This window comes from Lepisosteus oculatus, chromosome 2 (assembly GCF_040954835.1).
Source record: "Lepisosteus oculatus isolate fLepOcu1 chromosome 2, fLepOcu1.hap2, whole genome shotgun sequence".
In the NCBI taxonomy this organism is placed as follows: Eukaryota; Metazoa; Chordata; class Actinopteri; order Semionotiformes; family Lepisosteidae; genus Lepisosteus; species Lepisosteus oculatus.
Genome location: NC_090697.1, coordinates 65,281,674 through 65,309,286, shown reverse-complemented (window position 1 = coordinate 65,309,286; position 27,613 = coordinate 65,281,674). Strand labels below are relative to the sequence as shown.

Here is a 27,613-nt window from a genome sequence, read left to right as displayed (position 1 = left end):
TCCTCAGAGAATCCTGCTCCAACGGCTCGCTGTTTCACCAGTTCAAGGAATGACTCATCAGATTTAATGCGCTGATTGGAGGAAATTGGCAAAGATATAAGCAATAACAAAAAATGAAGCAATAAACAAATAACTCATTTAATTATCAGCAACCAAATACATAATGGAAAAGTAATTAGGCATTTTTTAGAAATGATAGAATTCAAATGAAATGTATTGTTTTGCTGATGCATGCTGTCCGCATGTCTGCATACATAGAACCTAAATTCCAAAACTGAGAAAAACGCTGGCCTTAATTTAGATACTTTCTAACTTCAGTTTAGGGGCAGCTCTATTAAGCTTGTTGCATCTTAAAGTAGCCCAAGTAAGAACTGGGAGTGTGTTCACTCTAACTCAGAGATGTTAAGAGCAAATTCAGGGAAAAATAAATACAAAGTACTAAAACCAGGAGCTTTCAGCAGGTTGACAGTATTATGCATGGGCTTTATAGGAAAAAGAACATGACAAAATAAGACTGTTCTGTGCCTGATGGGGAGATTTATAGTCACCCTGATCCTAAGTGAACTGCAAATGTTCAAAAGCTCAAATCAAGCAGGAGACACTGCAGGTGTGAAGAACAGAGAGTCGGATCATTTTAAAACAGTTGAGAGAATTTCTCCAGTCTTTATTTGAAAAGCATCGGTGCAAGGGATCAATTCAGATTCCCCCTTCCACAGAAGTCAGATCCAATTCATTACTAATCTACCAACGTTTGGCTCTGGTACCGACAGTACCGGTGACACAGGGGGACTGGAGTGTGTCTGGACGGATGAAAATGCGTTAGATCGTCTGTCATGCTGTATATACCGGTGCTGTAGTGGCCACTGTTCAGAAAGGAACGCAACTTCAGCAGAGCTACAAATCACTGCATGATTAGAACTATACCTTCACATGTCTGCCTTCGGAAAGGGACCCACAGTAAGAAACTAATTAAAAAGTCCCGCTTATGGACTGATGGCCAGCCTTTCAGAAGTTTATTTGCTAGAAGTCCAGAAACAAACATGACCAAAGAGGCTGCCGCATTTTCAAGGGCTTAGGGCAAGGTTAATGACTCTTGTTCAGGGAAAGCAGAACTGTTTCTTCTAAATAAAACCTAGAACACTGTTCCAAGGGTATTCAACACGTTCTACACCTTGGAGGAACAAAAACACATTTTTTAGTCCCAAAAAAGGAGGAGTACATATTCATGACCAACTGCTCTATAATTTAGAAAAGGTTTGAAGGGTGAAATAAAAACACTGGTGTCAAGAATAAAAAAGGAAAGCCAGAAAGAGTGAGAGAGGAGGAGGGGAGAGCAGGATTCCCAACACTCCTCCCTCAGAAACAGTCTATTCATCTATGCCTGGAGTTGCACTGTCCGCGTGTCTGTATACATCTGCACGTGTCCGCGCATGTCTCCCAGTCTCCGTCAGCGTCCGTGTACCCAAAGTGTCTGCCTCCATCTGCGATCGCGTGTCCGTCTGCGTCTGAATTCTGCTACGCTGCCCTCTGTGTCCGCTCGTCCTTGCCATCGTGCAGTTCTCAGCGTCCAAGTCTCTGTCCGTCTTCGTCGGTCTGTCCACGTGCAATCGGCGCACGCGTCCTCTTCCTCCCCCCTCCAACTCCACGTCCCTGCGGACCTGCCCGGGCCTCTGGGACAAGGCCCCCCCCCGGACACACAGACGGACGTGTCTGCTCTCCTGGGCGTCTCCCTCATTCCTTCTCTCCACTCTCCGTCCGGGACTCCGCCAGGTTGGTGGTCTGCCAAACGAGACGGAGAGAGGTGCCGGTGAGTCTCTACTGTCAGACACAACACTTCCCGGAGTACAGCAGCATTCTGGGATACCTTGGCTTCACTTGATAGGACAGCACCTCTGTATAAACTTGCCAATAAATCCAATATATTAAACAACAGCCACCTCGGCCCCTTACTTTAAGATGCTTCATAAAAAGTGGCAAAAGTACTTGCATATCATAAATGCGGCCTGGGCAAATGGAAGAGGAATCAATTGGTCAATTCCAAATCATGTTCTGGAAGTGGGATTATTCCTGGATGGAAGCGAACAGGAGGAACAGACGGTACGGGATGTGCACCATTAAACTGTCCTCTCGCTGCAACAATTACACAGGTTTTCAGTTCCTAGCATGTCATGGACAGGGACAGTGTTTAAGCATACCTGGAATGTAAGAGTAGATCTCTTGGGAGAACTGTTTACTGTTTACAACGATTCTCGCTCTTCCTCTGCCCCGCGGCTCCCCCCGCCCCTCCCTGCTTCCCTGCCTCACCCACCTTGTCCACCAGCTTCTGCATCTTCTCGATGACGGCGATCATGTGACCGGCGTTCTCCTTCAGGCTCCTCTCGTAGGCGGCGTTGCGCTTCTCGGCGCGCTCCAGCCGCCCGCGCAGATCGCCGGCGGCGGTCTGGGCCGCGGAGAGTTCCGAGGACAGCGCCGCCTGCTCCGCCTCCCGTTTCGCCTCCCGGGCTTCCACCTCCGCTGGGGGAGAGAGAGCGGGAAGCGGGGGGTGGAGTTAGTACAGTACTCCTCCGCGGGCGGGACACTGCAGGGCGCTGGACTGACCGTGAAACGGACCGAAAGGGGCCGCTCGATTCCCTATCCCGGCATGAGGATGTGGAATTAAAAACACATCTTTTCCTGCTCTTACAGACGTTCTCCTGGACTGGGGTTAAAAATAAAGAAAGCCCGCTCCACAAACAGACTTCTCCTGGGCAGGAGGCACGGCGCCCCAAGATGCCCATGATGCTCATGCATCAGAAATGAACATGGACGGCACAGGAACAGTGCATTTACTAGCCAAGTTTAACACTGGATATCACAGGACACAGAAATAGGTGCGGTACCTAGTCTAGCGACACGGTCTTCCAGCCACACCCGGGTGCGTTCTGCTTTCTCCAGGCTGGCCAGCAGGTTAGCAATGTTGAGCACCGTGCCCCTGTGGGTGACGACATCCGAGCTCCCAGTCCCCGATCGCCGCGACGATCCGCTGGCAGCCTTCCCACCGCTACCTGGCAACAAGGCCCGATTCCCTGGAAACATGCAGACGGGAGGTGGGGGTCAGGGATCAGAGACGCCCGTCTCAGAGAGAGAGTCTTAAAAACTGCAGACGAGGGTTCGACCAGAGCAAACCCCCTGCTCACACTGCGCGCTCCAGACTTCGGAGTCTACCCTGTGGTAGCCGGAGCCTACCCGGCAATCAAAGAGCCCAAGGCAGGGTACACCCTGGATGGGACACCAATCCATTGCAGGGCAAGTGAAAGCCAATCATACATGGGGACAATTTGGAGGCCACAGTAAAGGGCGAGGGCGAGGGCGAGGGCGAATTTGGCCCGGACACCAGGATAACTCCCTACTTTCAAGAAATGCCTGGGGTTCTTTAATAGCCACTGAGAGTCAGGACCTCGAATTAACGTCTCATCCGAAGGATAGGCTGCCATCTGTCCTCCCTTCAATATCCCTGGACCCAGGTCTCACAATGCTGACTTTAAATCTGTGATTTGGTCACATTTTGTAGTCTGACAATAAGACATAAGGTTGTTACTTGGGGCTGCTAAAGAGCTTTAAGCTCATTTTCTGATCTTGCCCTCGAGTCCTGGTCTCTTGTTGGCGCTGTGGCCTCGCAGCTTGTGAACAAACAGTTTGACCTGAAGGGCACGGTGCAGTGGCGTATGTCTTATGCCAGAGGGCTGTAGCACTGAGCTGACCTGGTTATGAACTGGCAACCCCAAAATTCTACGCATAAACAGAGACACATATATCCCTCGGGAGGGGGATCAGAATACCTCCTGGGTATCCCTGCCTGTCGTAAGAGGTGACTAAAAGGGTTGTGTCAGGAAGGGCATCCGACGTAAAACCATCTTGCCAAAACCATGGTTGCAAAGAACACAAAGCACATACCGGATCGGCCGGGGCCCGGGTTAACAACGTCCGCCATTAGTGCTGTGTCCCAACAGGGTACTAATGGAAATTATGCTACTGTGGGGAAAACTGTAGAGTGGGGGCTACAGAAAAGAAACAAGGTGAAGGGGCCTGGAAGGAATATTAAGTCAATGAGAGTGGGGAGTTGGAATGTTGGTACCATGACAGGGAGAAGGAGAGAATTGGTTGAAACTATGGCAAGGAGAAAAGTGGAGATCTTGTGTGTGCAAGAAACCAAGTGGAAAGGAAACAGCTCAAGACACCTAGGAGAGGGATACAAGATTCTTTATGCTGGAAAGAGTACCAAAATGAATGGAGTGGGTGTGATAGTGTGCAAAGACCTAGCAGACAAGATAGTGAGGGTGGTTAGACACTCAGACAGGATTATCAATGTACAGGTGGCTTTTGAGAGCGGGTTATGGAATATCATCTCTGTATATACACCACAGGTAGGAAGACCACAGGAGGAAAAGGATAGCTTTTTGGAAGATCTCGAAGAAGTGGTTAGCAGAATCCCAGGAAATGAAATGGTGGTAATTGGAGGAGACTTCAATGCACATTTAGGAGAGAAATGCCCAGATTATCCAGATGAACATGGTCAGAGAGGGCTAGGAGAGAGAAATGAAGAAGGAGGAAGGCTACTAGAAACACTCCAAGCTCTTGAATTGTTTGCAGTGAACACAGGGTTCACGAAGAATTATGAGCAAAAGGTGACATACAGGAGTGGAGGCCATGATACCCAAATAGATTATATATTAGTGAGAAGAATTGATAGAGCGAAAGTCCAAGATGCTAAAGTCCTGCCCTATGAGGCTGTTACCAGACAACACAGGCTGCTGGTGATGGACATCACAATATTGAAGGAGCGAAGAATAAGGCAGAGGAAACACCCAGCACGATCAAAAGTGTGGAAACTGAGAGAAAACAAAGTAGATTTCAACAGGCTGGTGAAAGAAATGAAAAACAACACAGAGGAAACAGAGGAGCCTTCAGTTGAAGAAGAGTGGACTGAGATGAGCCACATCCTAGAAGAGGCTGCTACCAGGGTTTGTGGAAAGACAAGAGGAGGCAGACCGAGGGAAAATGAAGAGTGGTGGTGGGATATGGAAGTTCAGGAAACACTGAAGGAAAAGAAAAAAGCATACAAGGCACTGAAAGATGGCACTGGAGAATTACAAGAATATAAGAGACTAAAGAAGGTAGCAAAAAGAAGTGTAGCAAGAGCAAAGGAAAGAGCCTGGAAAGAATGGTATGAGAAACTTGAAACAAAGGAAGGAGAGGACCAAATCTACAAGATTGCTAAACATAGAGCGAGACAGAAAAAATATATTATCCGGGTGGCGGTACTCAAGGATGGAGAAGGCAGAGTCTTGATTAAAGAAGAACAGATCAAGCAAAGATGGCTGGAGTACTTCAAAAATCTGTTAAATGTAGAAAATGAGAGGGAGAACCTAGTGGAGGCAGACGTAGTGTGTGGACCAATCCAAGAAATTTCAGTAAAGGAAGTGACAGAAGCTATCAAAGAGATGAAAGTGGGCAAAGCAACTGGACCATCAGGAATACCAGCAGAACACTTTAAGAACCTCGATGAAGAGGGGATTCAGTGGCTGACGAGATTGCTAAACAATATTGCAAAGGAAGAGAGAATTCCAGAAGAATGGACAAAAAGCAGTATGGTTACCATCTACAAGGAGAAAGGAGACCCAATGGAGTGTAAAAACTATAGAGGAATAAAACTTCTGGAACATGGATTGAAAATCCTGGAAAAAATTCTGGACAAGAGACTCAGGAAGATAATCAGGATCCACAACTCACAATTTGGATTCTCAGCGGGGAAAAGCACAACAGATGCCATTTTTGTGATGAGACAGTTACAGGGGAAGACACTAGAGAAACGGAAAAAGCTGTATGTGGCCTTTCTGGACTTGGAGAAGGCAAATGACTGTGTGCCCAGAGAGGTGGTGTATTGGTGCTTGAGGAAGAAAGGAGTACCAGAAAGCATGGTGAAGTTAGTTCAAGCAACCTATAGAGATGCAACTACGAAGATGATAACACAACAGGGAGAGACAAAAGAGTTTGAAATCACAGTTGGAGTACACCAAGGATCAGCACTAAGTCCTTTCCTTTTCATAAACATTATTGACACACTGACAGAGGAGGTAAGAACAGAAGTGCCTTGGGAACTCATCTTTGCTGATGATGTGGCACTGATGGCAGATTCAGAAGTAGAACTACAGGAGAAAGTGTTCAAATGGCAGAGGAGTCTGGAAAAGGGTGGACTGAAAATGAATGCAGAAAAATCTGAAATAATGGTAATGGAGAGAAGAGGAGATACTATGACCAATGTTGAGGAGACAAATGGAGGAAAACTGAAACAAGTTGATGACTTTAAATACCTTGGATCAAAACTGGTAAAGGGAGGAGAAACACTGGAGGCAGTAAAACAAAGAGTGAAAGCTGGATGGAACAAGTGGAGAGAAATAACTGGAATAATCTGTGACAGGAAAATTCCCAGAAAGTTAAAGTGCAAAATGTACAAGACCGTGATTAGACCTGTACTACTATATGGAGCTGAATGCTTGGCAGTTGGAAAGAGGGAAGAGAACTTGATGAGAAGAACTGAAATGAGGATGTTGAGGTGGATTCTGCAGATTTCAATGAAGGATAAGATCAGAAATGAAGAAATCCGTAGACGATGTAGGGTGGTGGATGTGGTTGAGAAGATGCGAGAGGCGAGGTTACGGTGGTATGGACATATCATGAGGAGGGACGTTGAGGAAGTAACAAAGAGGGTAATGGAATTTGAGGTGGAAGGTAACAGGGGAAGAGGCAGGCCTAGAAAGAGATGGACAGATTGTGTGAGAAGATATGGAGGGGTGTGAAGTGAGTGAGGAAGATGTGCTCGACAGAGACAAATGGAGAAGAGCAACCAAAGCAGCTGACCCCAGGACAGTCTGGGACTAAGGCTGTGAAAAAGAAGAAGAAGAAGAAACAGAGACACATAGCTACTTTAAATTTGAAAAGACAAATTAAAAAAACCTTTAAATAAAATGTGAGAAACAAAAAACATATGCTGGCACCGTCGAACCTTGCAAGTTGGAATCATCTCCAGGGGGCTCTGGGTCAGAGGGGTCAGTGTCCTCCCAGCGTGCTGCCAGCGTCCTGTACCGACATACCCCCCCCAACACAGCTCTGCTCACCAGCTCCCTCGCCTGGAAGGGAAAGGACAGCACATGGTCAGAGAGGGCAGACGGACACCAGCACACCATGACACACAGAACTCGGTCGCTGAATTGACAAGGAGGACGCCCTGGCGACGGTGCTGGCGATGACCCCGGGCCGTGACCCCTGACCTGTGCACGGGTGAAGTGCAGGCCCAGGGAGTGCAGGATCTCTTCCAGGTCGCGCTCCGCCAGCTGACCACTCAGCTGCTGGTCGAAATACAGGAAGGAGAGGAGCAGAAAGGGGGGCTGCATGGCCTGCCAGCCCGGAGGCCTCTCCTACAGAGAAGGAGACGGAGAGAAAGAGAGGTCACGCACACACGGAACAGTTTCCCACCAGCCCGCATGACAAACAGATGTCAGGATCGGCCAAACGAGAATGGTTTGTTGCGGCTCTACTTGTCCCGGTAAGCTGGTGGCATTGCTTTGATGGTCATTGAACAGAATTCAATAACCATGACGCAGAAGGATCAGGTGCTGCTACTAGCCTGTTTAATTTTATGGAACAAGTAAAGGTTTATTTCTTGCTGAAAAGAAGAAAAGAAAACATTTTGACAGTGGAGCCTTCTTTGGGTGTCAGCCGAAACGCTGTTTCTTTTCATCTCTTTTCACCCTGGAATCAACCTTTACTTGTTCCTTTGCAGCCTACGCATGCTGACGCAGCTACCTACTTGAACTGTGTAATTTTATGCCTGCAGTAACACCCCTGGCCACTCACACGTTTCTCAACACCCTCGTTCTTACCGCATCTTTGGAGGCAGGCTCTTCAGAATGGTTGGACACAGCTGACTTGGTTTCTGCCTCCTCTACCGTCACCACTACAGAGACGAGAGAAAAAAATAATTCCAGGGCTCATCAGGAGCCCTTCGCCTGCCTGATCAACCCAATCCGTTCAGATTCTCGATTTGAAACTAAACAAAAATGAAAAGGTGCAACTGAAAAATTGAGGGATGAGCCGGAACATGTTCCAGGAAGCAGGATTGTTAGAAGTCTGCGTTTTCGCTGCCCTTAACGACAAGTGTCTGGACAACGTCCAACCACCTGGTCTTAAAACGTCCAGATCACCTTCGAGGCTGTCTGACAGTCATTCTCTACTGCCTCCCCAAAGTGCAACCAAATCCAGGAGAACTTCCACTTCTGTGACTGTGTGCAGCTGGCTGACACCTCAGTTGAATCCGGAGAGCATTGCTCAGAAGGACTCCTTTTCTGACCATGCAGTTTCCCTCATCAAAGATGTCAAGGTGGAAGCTATAGGACCTGCCAGTAGACAGGCACCAACCTTCTTTGGCTACAGCTTTTCAGAGCTGTCTCGGCAATGGGCGCCCTGAAAGTGCTCCGCTCAGACTGTGAGACCTCACTCGGGGTTCTAGAGGAGTTCTTTCAAAGGTAGGAGACAAGATCTTTCTGCACGAGGTCACCTGTCAGATGTTCCCAGGCAATCAGCAGGTGAGCCCTGGGCACCCTGCGTCTATCCAGCTGGCTCCTACGCATCTGATCCAGCTCACCACCTACTGGCGATTAAATTGAAGCCCTGGTCTTGGGTCCAAAGTTGACAAATCAACCTACGACCTGTGGTGCTCAGGTAGCATGATCATGAACAGCCCTGCATTGACTTTCCGTGCTGGGGAAAGCAGCTCAGCCACCCGGAAAGACTCGGAGCAGAGCTGCTTCTCCTCCGGACTGAAAGGAGTTGTGGATTGTAGCGGAGGATCCATCTCCCAGTAAGGGCACCTCCATCAGAGCTCTACTGTCCCAAGGAAAGCACAGTCCCTGTTTACAGGGCTTGTCTCATCAAGGATGGCCTTGGGAACGTTTGGGAATCTCCCAGGAGAGAGACTGTTGCTGAGGGTAAAGATTGTGCTCCCTACAAGACATGTAACTGCCGCGACCCTCCCCAGGACACATGGACTGAAAACGCAAGGATGTGGACAGCAGGTGTGCTCCAACCCGGCTGTGATGGCACCACAATGCGGTCTCCAGCAGGGGGCACCGTCGCAGCGATTCCCACTCACCGCTCTCTGCGGTCTTCTCCTCCCCCTCTTCTGGCTTCTCGTCATCTTCCTCGTCCGTCTTCTCCTCCTCGTCCTCTGTGCTCTCTCGCTCCTTCCCGCCTCTCCTCCGCCGGGTCCTCCTCTCTCCCCCTGCCTTCTTCCCAGACCCGCTCTCTGCTTTGCCCGGCTTCTCCTCCTGCCAGGGAAAGAGGCCAGAGAGTGAGCAGGGAGGGGGGAAGCCAGGAGAGGACAGGAAGGAGAGAAAGAAGACTGGAGGACAAGGCAAAGACAGGGAGGTACAGCAATGGAGGGAGAGCAAGAGTGTCATTTCCCATAGCTCTTAATTAATCTTTAGACAGGGATTACAGAACTCCATCAACTCTTGGGCTATCAGGATGTGGCTGCCACGCAGGCTGCCTGTCAGAGCTCCAGAGTCAGCGAAGATCTGCCGCACCTTCATGGCAACGTCCTCTCTCTCCCGCCCCTCTCCAGCGCCTGGGGGCATGGCGCTCAGCGCGCGGTAAATCTGCAGCCCGAAATCCCGCTGCAGTATCTCGTTGAAGAGCTCTGCCATCAGCCCCACCTGAGAGCAAGGACAGAGGGGTTACAGCGGTCATGGTCCACATCTCACAAGCACTATGGCTCGTTCTGCGCAAGAGTCTTCTAGAGCTGGGAATCTTCTGGCTGAGCAACCTCCCTGTTCCAGGAATGATTCTCCACAGGGACTGCTCCAGAATGCACATCAAATCTCAGCCTGTGATGGCTAGAAATGGGATACCGCTGGACGGAGCTGTATGGGGGCATGATGTACCTCGAAAGCTTCTTCGGAGGTGCTGTTGCGGGGCTCCAGCAGGGCGGCGAGCGGGAGGGGTGTGAGACTCAAGCCCTCACAAGGCCGTAGCACCAAGCCTGGCTCCTCGGGGAGAGGGGTCACAGCTGGCTCAGTCTCGCACTGGGGCAGGGGGGGTAAAGAGAAATAGGTTAACACAGACCCTGACTGGGCAGTGTTACACACTCACGCAGTGAGGAAAGAGAGACAGATGGGTTAACACAGACCCTGACTGGGCAGTGTGACACACTCACGCAGTGAGGAAAGAGAGACAGATGGGTTAACACAGACCCTGACTGGGCAGTGTTACACACTCACGCAGTGAGGAAAGAGAGACAGATGGGTTAACACAGACCCTGACTGGGCAGTGTTACACACTCACGCAGTGAGGAAAGAGAGACAGATGGGTTAACACAGACCCTGACTGGGCAGTGTTACACACTCACGCAGTGAGGAAAGAGAGACAGATGGGTTAACACAGACCCTGACTGGGCAGTGTGACACACTCACGCAGTGAGGAAAGAGAGACAGATGGGTTAACACAGACCCTGACTGGGCAGTGTTACACACTCACGCAGTGAGGAAAGAGAGACAGATGGGTTAACACAGACCCTGACTGGGCAGTGTGACACACTCACGCAGTGAGGAAAGAGAGACAGATGGGTTAACACAGACCCTGACTGGGCAGTGTGACACACTCACGCAGTGAGGAAAGAGAGACAGATGGGTTAACACAGACCCTGACTGGGCAGTGTGACACACTCACGCAGTGAGGAAAGAGAGACAGATGGGTTAACACAGACCCTGACTGGGCAGTGTGACACACTCACGCAGTGAGGAAAGAGAGACAGATGGGTTAACACAGACCCTGACTGGGCAGTGTGACACACTCACGCAGTGAGGAAAGAGAGACAGACCCTGACTGGGCAGTATGACACACTCACTGCAGTGAGGAGAGAAAGAGAGACAGGTTAACACAGACACTGGGCATTGTGATACACTCACTGCAGTGAGGAGAGAAAGAGAGACAGGTACAGGAAAACTACGCTGTTCAGCTAGAAACAGGCTGGGAGGGGCTGCCGGACATTGAGGGAAAGTAAGGGCGTTCCTGGGGGTACCTGCTGCTCATGTCCCTCAGTGGCATCACTGTTTGCCCCGGCATCCGGCACCGCTCGCAAAGCCTCCCACTCGGCTCGCCCGGGAAGGCTGTGCCAGACATCGGGCAGGAAGAAAACCGTGGTCTCCACGTGGCCCCCCCTCAGATAGCGCAGCTCCGCCAGCTTGAACCTGAGGGCGGGGAGGAGGTGATTGGGAAGGAGCGGAGAGAATTTGAAAACACAATGGGTTTCCGCATGTTTCCTAACCTACAACGGCTACACTTGTTTCAATTCTTTGTGCTCTGCTTCCTTCTTGTCCTGTTACAAATCAAATATTTAACTTTAAAAAACAATGTAGTACATTTTGCATAGCATATATTAATGTTGAAGTGTTTACATGCCCTTAATAAAAACTGATAATTTTAAACTTGAATTGGGAGTAAAAGGGCTTGATTAACAAAAATAAAATGCAATTGCACATTACGCAGTGCTGAACTGCCCTGAAGCTAGAGGAGAACTGGTCATCTTTACAGTGTCTCTCTGCTGCATTGTTATAATCTACCCAGGAACCTGCAGTCAGCCGTGAAGGCTGGACTGGATTGGCCTGCTGCACAATGGGAGCTGGTCTCTCTGTGGTGTGGAGGAAAATAGGGAGGTTCATAGAGGACACACTGACCACTGAGAGCAGCCACTCAGGTCCAGTCCTGCCTGCTCCCGGGCCCAGCGCACTGCGGTCCGCACCAGAACCTGGGGCTCCTTAGCCGGGTTCGCCCCATCTTCTGAGGGGGACCAGGGTCCCCCGATCCACCTCTCCTCGCCGCCCCGGATCCCCACCACGAACTTTGCAGAGAGCCGAGAAGCACAGATAGTTAGACACCCAGTCCAGGCCAGGCAGACACCCTGTTAGTTTCTTCCTCGCCCCACAGGCATCTCCTCCCTCTGCCACAAGAACTGGAGCCGCCAGCTGTCAGTCAGCTCCCCAAAAAGGGGACAACCACGAGGAGACTACTCAGACCATCCTGGGGGGCTCTACGACAGCTGTCCCCATCCTTTTTGAGTGAGTGGACCCCTCCTCAGTTTCCCTCTCTATTTACTCCCCATTAAATTTGAAATCTAACAGAAGAGCAAAGAAATAATCTGTACTCGGTAAACATCTTTAACACACTCGCCTTAAATTGTGGAAATTATACTTTTTCCCTTCACAAATTTATTGAAGTAGCACAGCAGAACGTGGTTGTGGAGTAACTGATCAGCATGGCTAGAGCTGCTTCACTGAATTCAGAGGTCAGGTTGGGGTGCTGACAGTTTTAGCCTCCACCTCGCAATTTGTTTTTCTGCCGATACCCTGTAGTAGCTTTGCAGACCAGCAGGGGTCAGGGAACCACAGTTTGTGTACGCTGGTCTACAAGCCTCACACGGGTCTCAGAGCGTTTTGCCGACACCCACAGGTGCTTCACCACCCACCAGGGGGGCAGCTGCAGAACAAAGAGCCAACCCTCAATATCCTTGCTTGACCTCTTTCCATTCCCTTTAAATCAGCTCTGGCTCCCGTCCTAGGATACAAGGGGAGCAAAAGAGTGGCGCCCCACTCGAGGACTGTAGAAGCCACTGTAAAAGCAATGGGCCCCTGACCTTGATGAGGGCCGTGGGGTGGACAGCACCCTCTGCTGGCTCCTTGTTGTCCTGCGACAGAGAGCAGCACTGCCGGTAGATCTCCTCCAGACTGGGCATGGACAGCAGCAACACCTGCAGGTCACAAACACAGCATCAGGGCCACAGAGCGGAAGTCGTGTCATGTTAAGGGTTAAGAGCTAGGATTGAAGTTGCTGCTACATCTGGGAAGAAGCAGCAGATGGAGGTTAGAAAGTAAGGGATACAGACGATTTCAGCATTAGGACTAGAGTTACAGCTCTGATCAGTTCCATCTGCAGTGTGGGTTAAAGGCAGGCTGAATCTGAGCCAGAGAGAGGTTTAAGGAGAAGGAGAAGGCGGGGGTTACGGTCAGTGCTAAGGCTGCAGGGGCACTGAGCACTAGGGCTGGCTGCGGATTAGAGGTTACCTTGGTGCTGTAGGTGGTGTTGGTACTGGTGGGGTGAGTGAGTTCGGCCTCAGGCTGCGGGCTGCCCTGGTAGAAGGGACAGGGGTACCCCAGGGTCAAAGGTCGGGAAGGGGGGAAGGTGTCGACCCAGCTAAGCCGTAGGTGGAAGAAGGCGTCCGGGATGCTGAGCTGGGGGTAACGGCGCAGAACCTCCATTGTATCACACGCTGAGCTAGAGGGAGCGGATGAAAAGAGAGGAGAGAGAAAAAGAGAGAAGGGAAGGAGAAGAGGAGTGTGGCAGAGAGAGAGTAAGTGAACGAATGCTCTGTTTGCTTGTCTGCTTCATGAATATGATGTATAGAACAGCCTGCAGCTGGTAAAACCTGGACTGTGAAATTTGACTCCATCTGCTACCTCAATGCTTGGAGGTTTTCCCCAACACTGAAAGCTGAAACTCAATATAAAAACAGCCTTTGGCTAATACCCCACCCTCATCAGCTACGCCCCCGTGTCTTGTACCTGTCCCTGCTGAACCGGGAGAAGAGGGGCCAGTATCGAGGTGTCCGGACGTTGGTTTTCTTCTGGGGCCCTTCCTCCTGTGTCCCCCGCCACCTCCGCCTCTTCTGATGTTGGCTGTCGCCCCCCCAGCCTCCATCCTCCCTGCCACACAGAGAGACAGACATCCTGTGAGACAGACCAAGAGGCAGACGCACATATCCAGAGAAACACAGACAAAACCTACAGACACATACAAACCAATCATCACAGAAATACAGACAGGCAGACCGCCAAGAGGCGGACACACGTGTCCAGAGACACGAAAGCAGACACACATGTCCAGTAACACGCAGACAGACCACCAAGAGGCCGACACACGTGTCCAGAGAGACGCAGACAACACATACAGGCACACGCAACCCAGTCAACACAGCAAGACCGACAGACAGACTGCCAAGAGGCAGACACATGTGTCCAGAGACACGCAGGCAGACACTTGTACAGAGATACACAGGCAACAGAGACAGGCAGGTACACACCAGTCATATATTGAGACAGAGAGTGAAACACACACAGAAAGACAAGATACACACACTGAGTTGAAATGGAGAGGTGCACACACACAAAGACACTCAGGTACACTGATACACAGCTGGGGACAGATAGACCGTTAGTCAAACATGCTCCTTTACCATGGAGAATGGAGGCTGACTTGCCTTGAGATTCTACTGTTTGTTTGTTTTTTAAAGAATTTAACTTCAAATTCAATGTTTTTTTTGGCGGAGAGGGACATAAAACTTTCTATTTAAAAAGGCCAGTGGATAATAAGGAAGAACAGTGCGCCGGTCCTGACAGGAAGTGCGTTTCACTCACCAGCGCGACCCCCTCCGGCCCGACCCCTCGCTGTGCCTCTTCCTACCCCCCGTCCACGGCTCAAAGTGCCCCCCCCAGGAAGGCATGTGGGAGGGCGTCTGCAGTAAGCCAGCTGGGAAACAGGTTGGGGGGGGGGGGAAGGAACAGTGAGTGAAAGAGGAGTGACACCAAAAACATCCCATGCGCCTGATCATTATAATTACATCATCACACCCTTAGAGGTGAGTCACTGTGCAGCCCAGTCACCTGCCCCTGTGGGGTTTCACGCTCGCCAGGATGTGCACAGCAGGGCTCTGACAGCTGAGACTCGTTCTGTGTAATTACCTCATGTTTCACAACCATTCCCAGCATGTGGCATTTTTCATAGCTGGGCTCACAACAACCAGGATTAACATGGTATTACCACCCTGTATACTCAAGAGAGGCAGACAGGGATGGCCGATCCCCAGCTACTTGCTTCATTCATCTCTGAATACATCTTCCTATCCTAGACAAAGATTCCAATATCCAGCCTCTGGTATGGGCTTAAACAGAAGCCCACAGATAGTGTACCTAGGGCTCGGATTCACACCTTGCAGCTGCAACTGAGATGGCAGAAACGTGCTGAGCCGGACACTTAACAGGACCTAGTTTTATAAAAGGTAAGATACGCACTCTTTGCTCCATTTACTTATTAACCCAGTACCGCACCTTGACAAAAGCATTCTTTACACTGAAACATTGCGTTAATAGGCTGTAAGTAAATGGAGAAAAGAGTTTACCCTTTGTTTAAAAGTACTTTAAAGTAATTCTATTGTTCAGCAAGGACATTGCCCTTGGGTGTATTCATTGCTCTACAACAGAAAGAACAGACCAGGAGCCATCCTGTCACACAATTAGACCGCAATCCGATTGCAAATCTAATCCATTCCTGGTTTTACCAGCCGAAGACTACAGTCTATGCTGACACCAGAGTTTGGGCACGTTTCCTGTTAACTACTAAATCTTCAGTGAAACCGTGCAGACGGAGAAGTTAATATAAGTATATTTGTGAGATCCTATCTGCCCGATCCAGAGAGGGGGAAGGAAAAAAAGACATTACAAATGAGAGGAGGCCATTCATGCCCATCAAGCCCATCTGGTAGATAGTAGCTAATTGATACTGTTTTTATAAAAACCTGAAGTATTGGCTTTAACAAGACGATTGGGCAGCTTTTTCCTTACTTCCACTTACTGACAAAAAAAGTGTCCATGTTTAAATGCACGTCTCCTTACTTTCCCCTCGTGGTCTCGGCTTTGTGCTTCTCAGTTCACGCTGAAGACGTATGCTAGTTTGTCTTTGTTAATGCCGGTTTTTACATTGGGTCCCTTCGCATCGACTCCTGCTCTGGGGATGCTTGTTATCTGGGTGTGCTCAATCACCCCAATATTCATGATCATATTATTGATACGTGGTGTGTTTACTTGTGCTGGTGAGACTGTCACAGGATAACACATGCACAAAACAGGACACTGTACTATCAATTATGATTCAGCTTATTTGTTGTTTAACGACCTATCTGTGAATCATAAATAACCAGTGTTCGATCTGCAAAAGTGTCTGTGGCCAAGAAGACGATGAAAGGGGGGGATATTTAAAGCTTTCTACAGATACATGATCAGCGTTTCAGCAGACGTTGAAGGCACCATAAATAACTTCAGCAGCAGCAGCAAGAGGGCGGAACAGGCTCTCCTTAACAGTACGAAGCCTCATTAGTGGAGAAAGGTGCTTTCATTCCTGAACGGGGCAGAGCCATGCTTTGTTAATGTGAACACATTAAGACAAGCACCTCCGATAGCTTTGAAAATGCAAGCTTTAAGCCCCACTTTGTCTTATCTGTCCATGACAAAAACCAGCCCACTGCCCAACAGTGACCCCAGGGACCTGTGTCTGTGAGAGACTGTGCCACTTCGCCTAACAGCCTGTACGCTCCAAATGAATTGTACCGACAAAAGCTCCTGGCATTTAGGGGTTGTCACTCCGCAAGTTCAACAACTGCTGCTTTCAAGCTGGATGGAAAAAAATGAAATGGCAATGGCAAATTCAAAGAAAAGAGAACTGTGATAAAGTGTGGTTGAGAGTCAGTGCAGCCTGTATGAGAACAAACTGGAATGGATCAAAGAGAAGTTAATTGGAAGCCTAATGAGCAATCCTACAGTGACAAAGCAGATCTTAAACACCTAGCTGAGTAGTGAGATCAGATTAGGTGATGTTACTGCCATGTTACTCTGTTTTTACTCAGGGAATTTATGTGATGCTACACTGAACTCCTAGAGCAGACTCACGTTTCGGCGTGGCCTGTTGCATGCTGGGCAGCAGCGGGGGGATCATGGGATCTTGCAGGAGTGGTCGGGGCTTGTTTCCCAGGATCCCTTGCTTCTGTCCGCTCGACATGGAGGGCAACAGGGGGGGCGGAGATTTGAAGAAGAGCTAGGAGAGAGAGAGAGGGAGGAAGAAACACAAAGAACGAGGGAGACGAAGAAAAGGAAGAGGGAGAGAGAAAGTGGGAGGAAGCGAGAGAAAAAAATAAAGAGGGTGGCATCTAAGGTTATGTTCAAGCTTCTTTTCCTAGAAACCTAAGAAATTAGTAAAGGTTTACAAAAGTTATTTTAAACAAAGTGAGAAATACGCATTCCCAATAGAGGCCAAAGTGACAAATTAATAAAGCTGGATGAAATCCTCCGATCAATTAGTTACTAGCAGCCAATTGAGCTAAATAGGCCAAAGGGACTACTCTTGCTTGCAACTCTGCTGATGTTGCTTGGATCTCTGAACTCGGCTCTCTATACGTCATTCCAAGTCTGCTGGGAAACTGCTGGCCTCCCCCTGTCTAGGTCCCCAGCCAGCCCAACACCTCCTGCCTTTACTCGGTCTCTCTCCACGTACCTGGCTGTTGAGTGCCTGCACCTTCTGTGCAGTCCAGGACTGGGACACAGCCGGGTCCAGCACTGCAGTCACCAGCACCTTCTCGCCCACCTGGGGCAGCCGGCCCTTCACCACACTGAGAGAGCGAGAGTTGTTCAGGGTTAGCAGGTTCATCAGGAAGCTCAGTACAGAAGGTCCAACTGTTAGCACTTACACTGAGGACATGCTAAACTCCGACGTGCCCATGCAAAAATTTTACAATTGCAGGATGCCACACGCTGACACTTTTGCAGTTTGTTACTGTCAGATCCTCTTTATGCCAGCAGAGAAGCACCTTTTGCCACACTCATGAGAAATACTTCCCTAAATAAAAAAATCTAATTCCCGAATTTCCACACCTGTCAAAATAAGAACAGTTTCCAATCCTACTGAGGAAGAGAGGAGGCTCAATAGAGCTGGTCCCTCATCTCCTATCACCTTGGGAACAGATCCTCAGTCCCTACTGTAACCGCACTGTCCTACTGTACTTTTACTACAGTCCCTACTGTAACAGCACTGTCCTACTGCACTTTTACTACAGTCTCCACTGTAACAGCACTGTCCTACTGCACTTTTACTACAGTCTCCACTGTAACAGCACTGTCCTACTGCACTTTTACTACAGTCCCCTACTGTAACAGCACTGTCCTACTGCACTTTTACTACAGTCCCCACTGTAACAGCACTGTCCTACTGCACTTTTACTACAGTCCCCTACTGTAACAGCACTGTCCTACTGTACTTTTACTACAGTCCCTACTGTAACAGCACTGTCCTACTGCACTTTTACTACAGTCCCCACTGTAACAGCACTGTCCTACTGCACTGTCCTCAGAGGTCAACAGTTCAATTATGCCATTGCCCTGAATGTTTGAATGTTGGGATTCCGAAAGCACTCCTCTTTCTAACCCTATTGGGCACAGCATCACTGAGAAACTGACAGTCATTACTTAACATAGCCTGGCCGGAAATTCCTTATGTGGATTTTGCATCAATTTTAAATATATTTTCATAACTCTTAAAGAGCCTCACCTCATCTGGAACTGCACCTCCTCATCCACCATGCCATAGTAGTCCTGTAGCTGGGTGACCACCCCCGTGAAAACACGCTGCTTCAGCTGGGGATTCTGGGAAGACAGGCACAGAGAGAGTCAAGACAGGAATGCTAACCCTGACGGTTTTTGTATGGCTGCGCTTCACTTTCAGTTTCTTAAAATGAGGTATGAATCAAAGTCAATTTCCTTGTCTAACGCAGTCTTTGTGACAACCCAATTCTCGGAAGAAGAATGTTTAATTGAAGTTCTTTACTGCAACTTACTAGAGTCTTGAACTTTTAACTCCTTTACCTTCCCAGTCCTGTCTGGTGACGAATGTCAACAGACATCCAAAGGCGAGTAAGGGCGTCACAGCAAGAGAAAGAGAAACAAAAAACCTCACAGAACACATGCAGGGCTGCATTAGTCTCCTCCTCAGTCAACTCCCTCAGCACCTGAGTCTTCAGCTTCTACCATCCAATGTGGATGGTAGAAGGGCAATGTGGATGTGCAGCATCCAGGTGGATGCTGCACATTGGTGGTGGTGGAGGGGAGACCCCATTACCTGTAAAGCGCTTTGAGTGGAGTGTCCAGAAAAGCGCTATATAAGTGTAAGCAATTATTATTATTATTATTATTATTATTACCAGCGAGTGACCCATCTTACTGGTGATATCGAATCGCAGCACTTTGTCATCCGTTTCGTTTTGTGGGATTTTCCTTCGTGCTGCATGTTTGTTTTAATTAGTACTGTTGATTGTTATAACTAATTACCTTTATTGTTAGTTAATATACACACAATCTCATTTTCTAATGATTGGGTATTACCCTTATCTTGAGAGATTGTGGGAAGAGTTTTGACCTTGTTTCCGTGAGCACAACTGGGAAACAATCAGGCCCTGGAGTTTTATCCTGAATCCAAATGACCATATCTTAGATTCCTACAACCATTATCTGCTGATCACGATTTCCTCATAGCTGATCCTATAGTTCAGCTCCAATTGTTGTTTCCCGAGACGACACACACCTGGAGCAGGGAAGGCGCCTGCGTGGCCTCCATGCCTGCCGAAGAGTGCACAAATCCTGGGGAATGTCCTAGCAATGCCGGGGCTGCTGGGAGAAAAACATAACATAAGCATCCTGGTACTAACACTCTCGCCAACACAGCACATGGTGCCCCAGAGGTCAAAGCACTTAGCAGCCATGAAGTAGGAGGACTCACAGGTTGAAACGTCCAGCCCTGAGTGCAGGTACAAGCTCAGAATCCGAGCTGCCCTGCCCGTGAAGCACTGGCTGAGCCCGTGCCACTGGGGTGTGCTCAGAGCCTGCAGACATTCTTGAAACACCGGCCCTGCCTGCTGTCCACACCCTCCTGAGCTCACTGACAGTGCCCACTCACACTCACAAGCCAGAACATTTCAGGCAGATCAAGAAATACTACACTCTAACTACTCTTCTACTACAGCCCAGCCCCCAACTGTACACAGCACTGTCCTACTTTACTTTTACCACAGTCCCTACTGTAACAGCACTGTCCTACTGTACTTTTACTACAGTCCCCACTGTAACAGGACTGTCCTACTGCACTTTTACTACAGTCCCCACTGTAACAGGACTGTCCTGCTGCACTTTTACTACAGTCCCCTACTGTAACAGCACTGTCCTACTGTACTTTTACTACAGTCCCCTACTGTAACAGCACTGTCCTACTGCACTTTTACTACAGTCCCCTACTGTAACAGCACTGTCCTACTGCACTTTTACTACAGTCCCCACTGTAACAGCACTGTCCTACTGCACTTTTACTACAGTCCCCTACTGTAACAGCACTGTCCTACTGCACTTTTACTACAGTCCCCACTGTAACAGCACTGTCCTACTGCACTTTTACTACAGTCCCCTACTGTAACAGCACTGTCCTACTGCACTTTTACTACAGTCCCCTACTGTAACAGCACTGTCCTACTGCACTTTTACTACAGTCCCCACTGTAACAGCACTGTCCTACTGCACTTTTACTACAGTCCCCACTGTAACAGCACTGTACTACTGCACTTTTACTACAGTCCCCTACTGTAACAGCACTGTCCTACTGCACTTTTACTACAGTCCCCTACTGTAACAGCACTGTACTTTTAATAGAGCACTCTACTTTAACTACTCTTTGTTAATCAAAGCTTATTACTTACTAATATAGCTTTTACATTTGTCTTTTATTGTCCAGAACTAATTTTTACATTACGTGTGTAACACTAAATAAGCACTGGTGGTGCAATTACATTGCGGGCTTTTACAGTATGACATACAAACACAAGTAAACATAAATCAGGACAATAAAACCCATACCAGCTCACAGTACTGACCTGTCTTGTGATTGGCTCGCGATGACATCCTGAACTCTACCCTGCCATGCCGTCACCTGAGCTGATGGTGCACTCCGCTAGGTTAGCACAACGTTGAGACCGTTCTCCCGATTCACTCTGCAAAACAACACAGTCAGTACTGATACATATCTGGATGGGCGACAGGAGTCATCCGACCATACCAGGCGCTCAAAAATTCATAACGGATCAAATTAAAAACAGTTTTTTTTCCCCATGTAGCTAAAAAAACGGAAGGGCAGTTCCATCTTTAAAAGCAGACATCCCAGATCCTAACTTAGCAGCTCTTACTCAAGACACGGCCATAAAGTGTGGATAACAACAGTATTGTATATGTGACAATCCTTTTTCTTAAGATATCCTGTGCAAAAACCTTTGCAGAGCGTCCGAAGCTCATAATGGCTCGACAAGAACATTTCTGTTTTTATACAAATCAGTGGAAACTAGGTGGAAGAGGCATTCAAAGACATTGAGACTTGGAGGTATGTTTTTACATAAGGGGATGTGAGAGTACGGATCAAGCTGCCCAGCCATGTTCTGAAGCAAGTACCCCGGCTTCTTCCAGCAAATGTCCAGATACGTTCCAGCAATGGCTTGGGTCAATCAGCGACTTACTACCCGACGGGCTAGATGGGTCGAATGGCTCCTCTTGCTTGGAACCTTTCTTGTGTTCTTAACTGGATCCTGCAGTGAACCTTTGCCATGAGCTCTTTCAGACAGGTACTCTGCTCCACAGCTCCGAATCCATGTGGTTTCTTCCTGTAGGACGTTCCCCAAATTCTAAGCTACACCCAACACTACCGTAAAATCCTGCATTCGGTATAGGGTTTTCGGCATTGACGTGAAGGAAAACAGAGCTTTCACTGGCCGATGATCAAACTTTATTGATAAAACCAAAACGAGCCGACCAAGCCAGACAAGAAAAAGAAAATCGGACACAGCGCGAGCCTATATTCTCTCCTCCACCGGCCACACCACACTTTTCCCTGGGTCAGAGATTAAATTATACTTCACTCGCACCAAACAAATTACCACACACAAAACACTGAACATGTTAACCCCAATATGTCTCACACTACCAAGGACTTCCAGGCTGTAAGAGCAAGACATCTTTCATTTCATCTGACGCGCTTCTGAGTGAACAGCATTTTATAACACAGCACGCTTTTCTAACACTGAAGGATAATGTACATACTGACTTGGTGTACATCACAAATAACATCACTTTATTAACCCTTTACAATTTATTTTCTCATACCCCAGCTTGCTCTCCATGAGACACACAGACAGGGAGAGAAGCCTGGGGTCAGAGCGCAGGGTCAGCCATTGTACAGCGCCCCTGGAGCAGTTGGGGTTCAGGGCCTTGCTCAGGGGCCCAACGGAGTAGGATTCCTCTGCCGGCCGCGGGATTTGAACCAGCAACCTTCCAGCCACAGGCGCAGATCCTTAACCACAGAGCCACCGCTCCGCCCCAATGATTAAAAGATTAAAATGATTATTATGAACCATGCATTATGGGCAGATGGGTAGTGTTTTAAATGGGTTTAGCACCATTTTGTTTTTTAGAAAAAGGGTAAAATAAATCAGTTTATGTATTACTTCAGTCAAAAACTGAAAATGAGATCTAAAAATGTACTTTCTTAGGGATCTGTCAGTAGGCAAACCGATGGCCATGTTGACTAGACACAGAAAACATCCCCTTATCTATGATCTGGTCACAGCATTGCTTTCTGCCTTCCTTAACAAGTGGAGAATATATCCATCGCTATAGGAAAGGACGCTGAGGACTGAAAGGACCAATCCCATGCCACCAGCGAAGGGGACATCTGCTCCAACAAGCTGCCTGCACGCTAAGGTGCTTGGGATGTCCAGAATAGGACAATGCGATGAGTTTGCTGCCAACAAGGATAACAAGACTCCCACAACAAGGAATAATGGAGATTTTTCAGGCCCGATCTCTGCCGGTGCAAACAACATAGCAAGACGTACCCCAGCTCGGATGGAAGAACTTGGCTCCCCCGTAGGCACCTGCAGTAACCAGTGGTCCCGATACCGGCCAATACTGAACTTGCTCTACAAGAAAGAAGCAGGCAGGTGAAACCCCCTTTTGGCACGGCCCTTTGCCAGCGTTGAACATGAAAGCCAGGAGTGTCCGATCCTGGTCCCGAAAGGCCAGAGCCAGGTTTTCCCTTTCAACCCAAGAGCAAAACCAGCTAGTTACTGGCTTTACTGGCCCAATCCACCTGCCTTTCCAGCTCTTCGGGTGCTGCTGCTTTAAAGACAGCTAGAAAACCTGCAGATACACAGTCTGTCCAGGACCAGGACTGGACACCCCCTTCATTAAGAAACAGGGCACCTCGAAACCTCGCAGTCATGCTGGACCAAGCCTGCCCGGGTCAACCCTGCTGTAAAGCTACGCTTTTCGTGTAAATTGCTTTGACTCGCAGATCCCAGGCGTCCTCCGTTCAGCGGGCAGACGAGTCGTTTTAAAAAGACGGTGCCTGCACCATGAATCTGATTTGAAAGGAGTGGCCTTTCACTCGTTCACGAGTGAGCCCTCCCCACGCACGCGCCAGTTATAATACAAATATTCCAAAACTCAACCGTTCATGAAATGAAATAATCATCGTGAACGACAAAGACATGGGCCGGCATGTCTCCATCGTGCTGTCGCCCACCAGTCCTCTCGCTACAGCGAGGCACGTCAAACGGTCACTCTTTCATCTTTTCATTCGGGAAAAGGCTTGGAAAACATCACGCACCGGACCGGTACCGACCCAGGGCGGGCTGCTCTGCAGCCGGTCCCGGCGATTAGTTAAGAGGGGCGCTGAGCCACGTCAAAGACAAGCAGACCTGCGCACAAACTTGAGCCGCTCGGCGAGTTTATCTTCCAGCGGCTGCTCTGATCTGCATGCAAACGTGAACGAAGCCGGGAGAAAGCTCGACCTTTTGCGTTTTCATGTATTATTTCTAAAATCGAATGAACAAGAATTAAGGCGCTTTTGCATTGCTGTCACCTAAAAGTATGAACAGGGCTTTTTCTTTTTATTTTAAAAAAAGGTGTACAGATCCGGATCGGAAGCGGATCTAGATCGGATCGGCGCAGAGCCCTGCACTGCTGTCCCCTAGTGTAACGCATAGCAAGGTACGAAAAACAGTACAATTAACCAATGACTGAATTCTCTTTAAAAGTACCGCATCGACACCGAACTTCTCCCCGGTTAAAAAGAGCCGATACCCGAACGTGCCGTCGCCTTCAGCACCAATGACAGCACAGAAAAGCATACTCAAAAGTCTCGTAGGAAAAACAGGGAGATCATTTACCACAAACTGGACAAAATAGCCACGCTGAAGAAACAAAGCACTGAAAAGCAGTCAGCACGGCAAACACATAACCTGGATTTGAGTAAAAACGTGTCCCTTCTATTGTCGGGAGCAATTCTGAGATTCACATTTCCGAGCTATCCCGGTGTGTCCGGGTGAGCAAACTTCGCCTTCAAAGTCGAACAAAGCAGCTTTATTTCACACAGGCTGAGCGCACAACACCCGCCGAGGCCATTATACACCCGCGGACTGCCGGTTTTATTTAAAGGTCGATTTAAAAAGATCAGAAACCCGTCACTCACACGTCCCCCCCACAACTCAGTCTTCCAATCGCTACTTCCTTTTCCTTACCATCGCTTTTGTTTGTTTAGTAACAGGGAGGAGAGTCCGCAGGGAGGGAAGACAGAACACAGTGAGCCAGACAGCCGTGCGAGTTTAAAGCAACTCCGCCACCTAGCGTCTGGGAGGGAATGCGCACTGTATCCGCATAGAGGTTCGCCTCAGTCGTACTGACCTATTGTGTTATTATATTATATCATATTACGCACCGTGTAATACTGTACTGTGTGATGCTGTTCTTTTTTACGCAATGCTTTGGCGGTCCTTGCATGAGAAGTCTGATAATAATAATATTTAATACATTGCTTACACTTATATAGCGCTTTTCTGGACACTCCACTCAAAGCACTTTACAGGTAATGGGGACTCTCCTTCACCACCACTAGTGTGCAGCCCCACCTGGATGATGAGACAGCAGCCATAGTGCGCCAGAATGCTCACCACACATCAGCTCTCAGTGGGGAGGAGAGCAGAGTAATGAAGCCAATTCATAGATGGGGATTATTAGGAGGCCATGATTGGTAAGGGCCAAGGGTATATTTGGCCAGGACACCGGGGTTACACCCCTACTCTTTACAAGAAACGCCCTGGGATTTTTAATGACCACAGAGTCAGGACCTCGGTTTTACGTCTCATCCGAAGGACAGAGCCTGTTTACAGTATAGTGTCCCCGTCACTATACTGGGGCATTAGGACCCACATGGACTGCAGGGTGAGCGCCCCCTGCTGGCCCCACTAACACCTCTTCCAGCAGAAACCTTAGATTTTCCCAGGAGGTCTCCCATCCAGGTACTGACCAGGCTCACACCTGCTGAGCTCCAGTGGGCTGCCAGTTGTGAGTTGCAGGGGGATATGGCTGCCGGAAAAGCTAAGCTTTTCTATTGAAAATGAATTTTCTGTAGATCTGGTGACCTGCGTGTTCTGTTTTTTAACACTTTAGGATTTCAAATGCTCCCAAAATGGATAATTCATTAAACCCATGTCAGTTAGGATTACGGTGACCAATGGCGGTCCAAACACGAGAGTGATTTCTTACAGAGCAGAGCACTTCGGAACACATAACGACAGTATCTGCAGGATCCGTTTGCCATCGGTGCAGGAGTACTGTGCATCTGGGAAAGGGCTCTCCCAAAACAGCAAGATCTAGATCCGGGAAAACGAATAAACTGCCTGTATAATTGTATAACTGTATAATTGGACCCCCTTAACTCCACGGCCTCACGCTGTTAAAGATTCAGAGGCTGTTTTCTAGTAAGGGTACAGCACTGAAGTAGACCGTTAGGTTGACTCCATCTGTGCCTTCTAGGACTACTTGAAATAACGAGTCACCTCGTTAAGTGCTCTGTCTAAAACCAAAGACATCCAGTTCTTTTAGCCTCTCAGTGTAGGACATTGCTCTGAGTCAGGAAATGTTCCTGGTCACAGTTCACTAAACTAGTCCCAGAGGAGAAATACTTTTTTTTGTAACATAGAAACCAAAACTTTTTCCCAATGTTCTTAAACGAAGTCTTACTAATGCATGACACGTCCTTAAACTTTCTAATACTTTTTTTTTTTAAATAACGGCATTTTTTCCCCCGGCGGTATATGATCGGTCATATACAGCAGAGTCGGGAGAATCTACTGTTGCGCACTCATACAGGCATTTACAACAACAGCATCTCACAGATTCGGTCTAGCCGAGTCGTGTTCCAAAAGGAATATTAATAATTAATCGCCTTTGAATTATGTTGTCAGCGCGTTTATGATTTTCTCGGATTCATCAAGTCGACGGCCTATGTGGAGTTTTCTTGCCATCAAGCACGCTAGCACCGGAAAGCAGTTTGGGAACAGAGCCTAAAGAGAACAGAGCTTGCCAGCAGCCATATCACCCTGCAACTCACAACTAGCAACCCACTGAAGCTCAGCAGGTGTGAGTCTGGTCAGTACCTGGATGAGAGACCTCCTAGGAAAAACTAAGGTTGCTGCTGGAAGAGGTGTTAGTGGGGCCAGCAGGGGGCGCTCACCCTGCGGCTCATGTGGGTCCTAATGCCCAAGTGTAGTGACGGGGACACTATACTGTAAACAGATGCCGTCCTTTCGGATGAGACGTAAAACCAAGGTCCTGACTCTCTGTGGTCATTACAAATCCCAGGGTGTTTCTCGAAAAGAGTAGGGGTGTACGCCGGCATCCTGGCCAAATTTCCTCATCTGTCTTTATCAATAATGGCCTCCTAACAATCCCCCTCTATAAATTGGCTTCATTACTCTGCTCTCCTCCCCACTGAGAGCTGATGTGTGGTGAGCGTTCTGGCGCACTATGGCTGCCGTCGCATCATCCAGGTGGATGCTGCACATTGGTGGTGGTGGGAGGGAGTCCCCATTACCTGTAAAGCGCTTTGAGTGGAGTGTCCAGAAAAGCGCTATATAAGCGTAAGCAATTATTATTATTAGAGCTTAAATGATTCTGAGAGTTCACACAGAAAGTTTTTACTCAGCACCACTAGAGGGCGATTTGGTACCGTCTAAAACTGTGAATGAGCTGTTGAAATCACCGTAACCTGAGAGTTGATGTACGGTTTTTAAAAAAAGCATTTCTTCGCTGATGTGCATCTACTGCTGTTTTTTTTAGCAAAAGCCTTGTTTTTGTTGTTGCAAACAAGGAATGGATAACTCTATCACAAACAGTATACAGTATACAGTTTATTCTAAAAAAGAGTTGCAGATTTAAAATACTGTACATCCATCCGATTTCTAACCCCTTCATCCAATGCAGGATCGTGGAGGAGCCGGGGCCTATCCAGCATGCAACAGATGCAATGCAGAATACACCCTGGACCAGTCCATAGCAGGGCACACACAAACACACACGGGCAAGTTTTCCCAGAAGCCAGTTAACCCGTCGGTATGTCCTTGGACTGTTGAAGGAAAACAAAGCACCCAGAGGAAACTTATAGGAACACAGGGAGCACATTCAAACCCCACGCAGACAGAATTGAAGCCAGCACTACAACACAGCAATGCTAACCTCTGCACCACTGTGCTGCCCTAAACATTCGTTTCAAGTCCTTACATGTTAAGCTTAAATTTCAGCTATTTGTGCTTTAACTTTTTTAATTTGAGTTAATCTGG

The 27,613-nt window shown here is 48.4% G+C and overlaps 1 protein-coding gene and 1 long non-coding RNA gene across 7 annotated transcripts; one reads left to right on the top strand and one right to left on the bottom strand.

Annotated features, from left to right (window-relative positions):
* Positions 1–124: 124 nt before the first annotated feature.
* Positions 125–24,588, bottom strand: ccar2 (cell cycle and apoptosis regulator 2). 6 transcript variants are annotated; one of them, XM_015342267.2, is made up of 22 exons: positions 24,515–24,588; positions 22,829–22,912; positions 20,822–20,938; positions 19,486–19,571; positions 18,457–18,551; positions 17,407–17,521; positions 16,806–16,950; positions 14,502–14,613; positions 13,650–13,790; positions 13,152–13,362; positions 12,725–12,838; positions 11,769–11,932; positions 11,114–11,282; positions 9,978–10,118; positions 9,621–9,749; positions 9,188–9,362; positions 7,920–7,993; positions 7,308–7,454; positions 7,043–7,166; positions 2,880–3,065; positions 2,309–2,514; positions 125–1,779 (listed from the first exon to the last, which is right to left on the bottom strand). In XM_015342267.2, exons 3-22 carry the CDS (start codon positions 20,847–20,849, stop codon positions 1,732–1,734), a joined length of 2,610 nt encoding a protein of 869 aa, XP_015197753.2. In that variant the 5' UTR covers positions 20,850–20,938; positions 22,829–22,912; positions 24,515–24,588; the 3' UTR covers positions 125–1,731. The 6 variants fall into 6 exon arrangements, with proteins under 6 accessions (XP_015197753.2, XP_015197735.2, XP_015197777.2 ...); XM_015342249.2 differs by having other exon boundaries at positions 24,466–24,525; XM_015342291.2 differs by having other exon boundaries at positions 19,486–19,568; positions 24,466–24,525.
* Positions 23,898–27,613, top strand: LOC107076821 (uncharacterized). Its single transcript, XR_001477955.2, has 3 exons — positions 23,898–23,984; positions 24,535–24,656; positions 27,258–27,613. It is a non-coding gene; the product is annotated as an uncharacterized lncRNA (long non-coding RNA).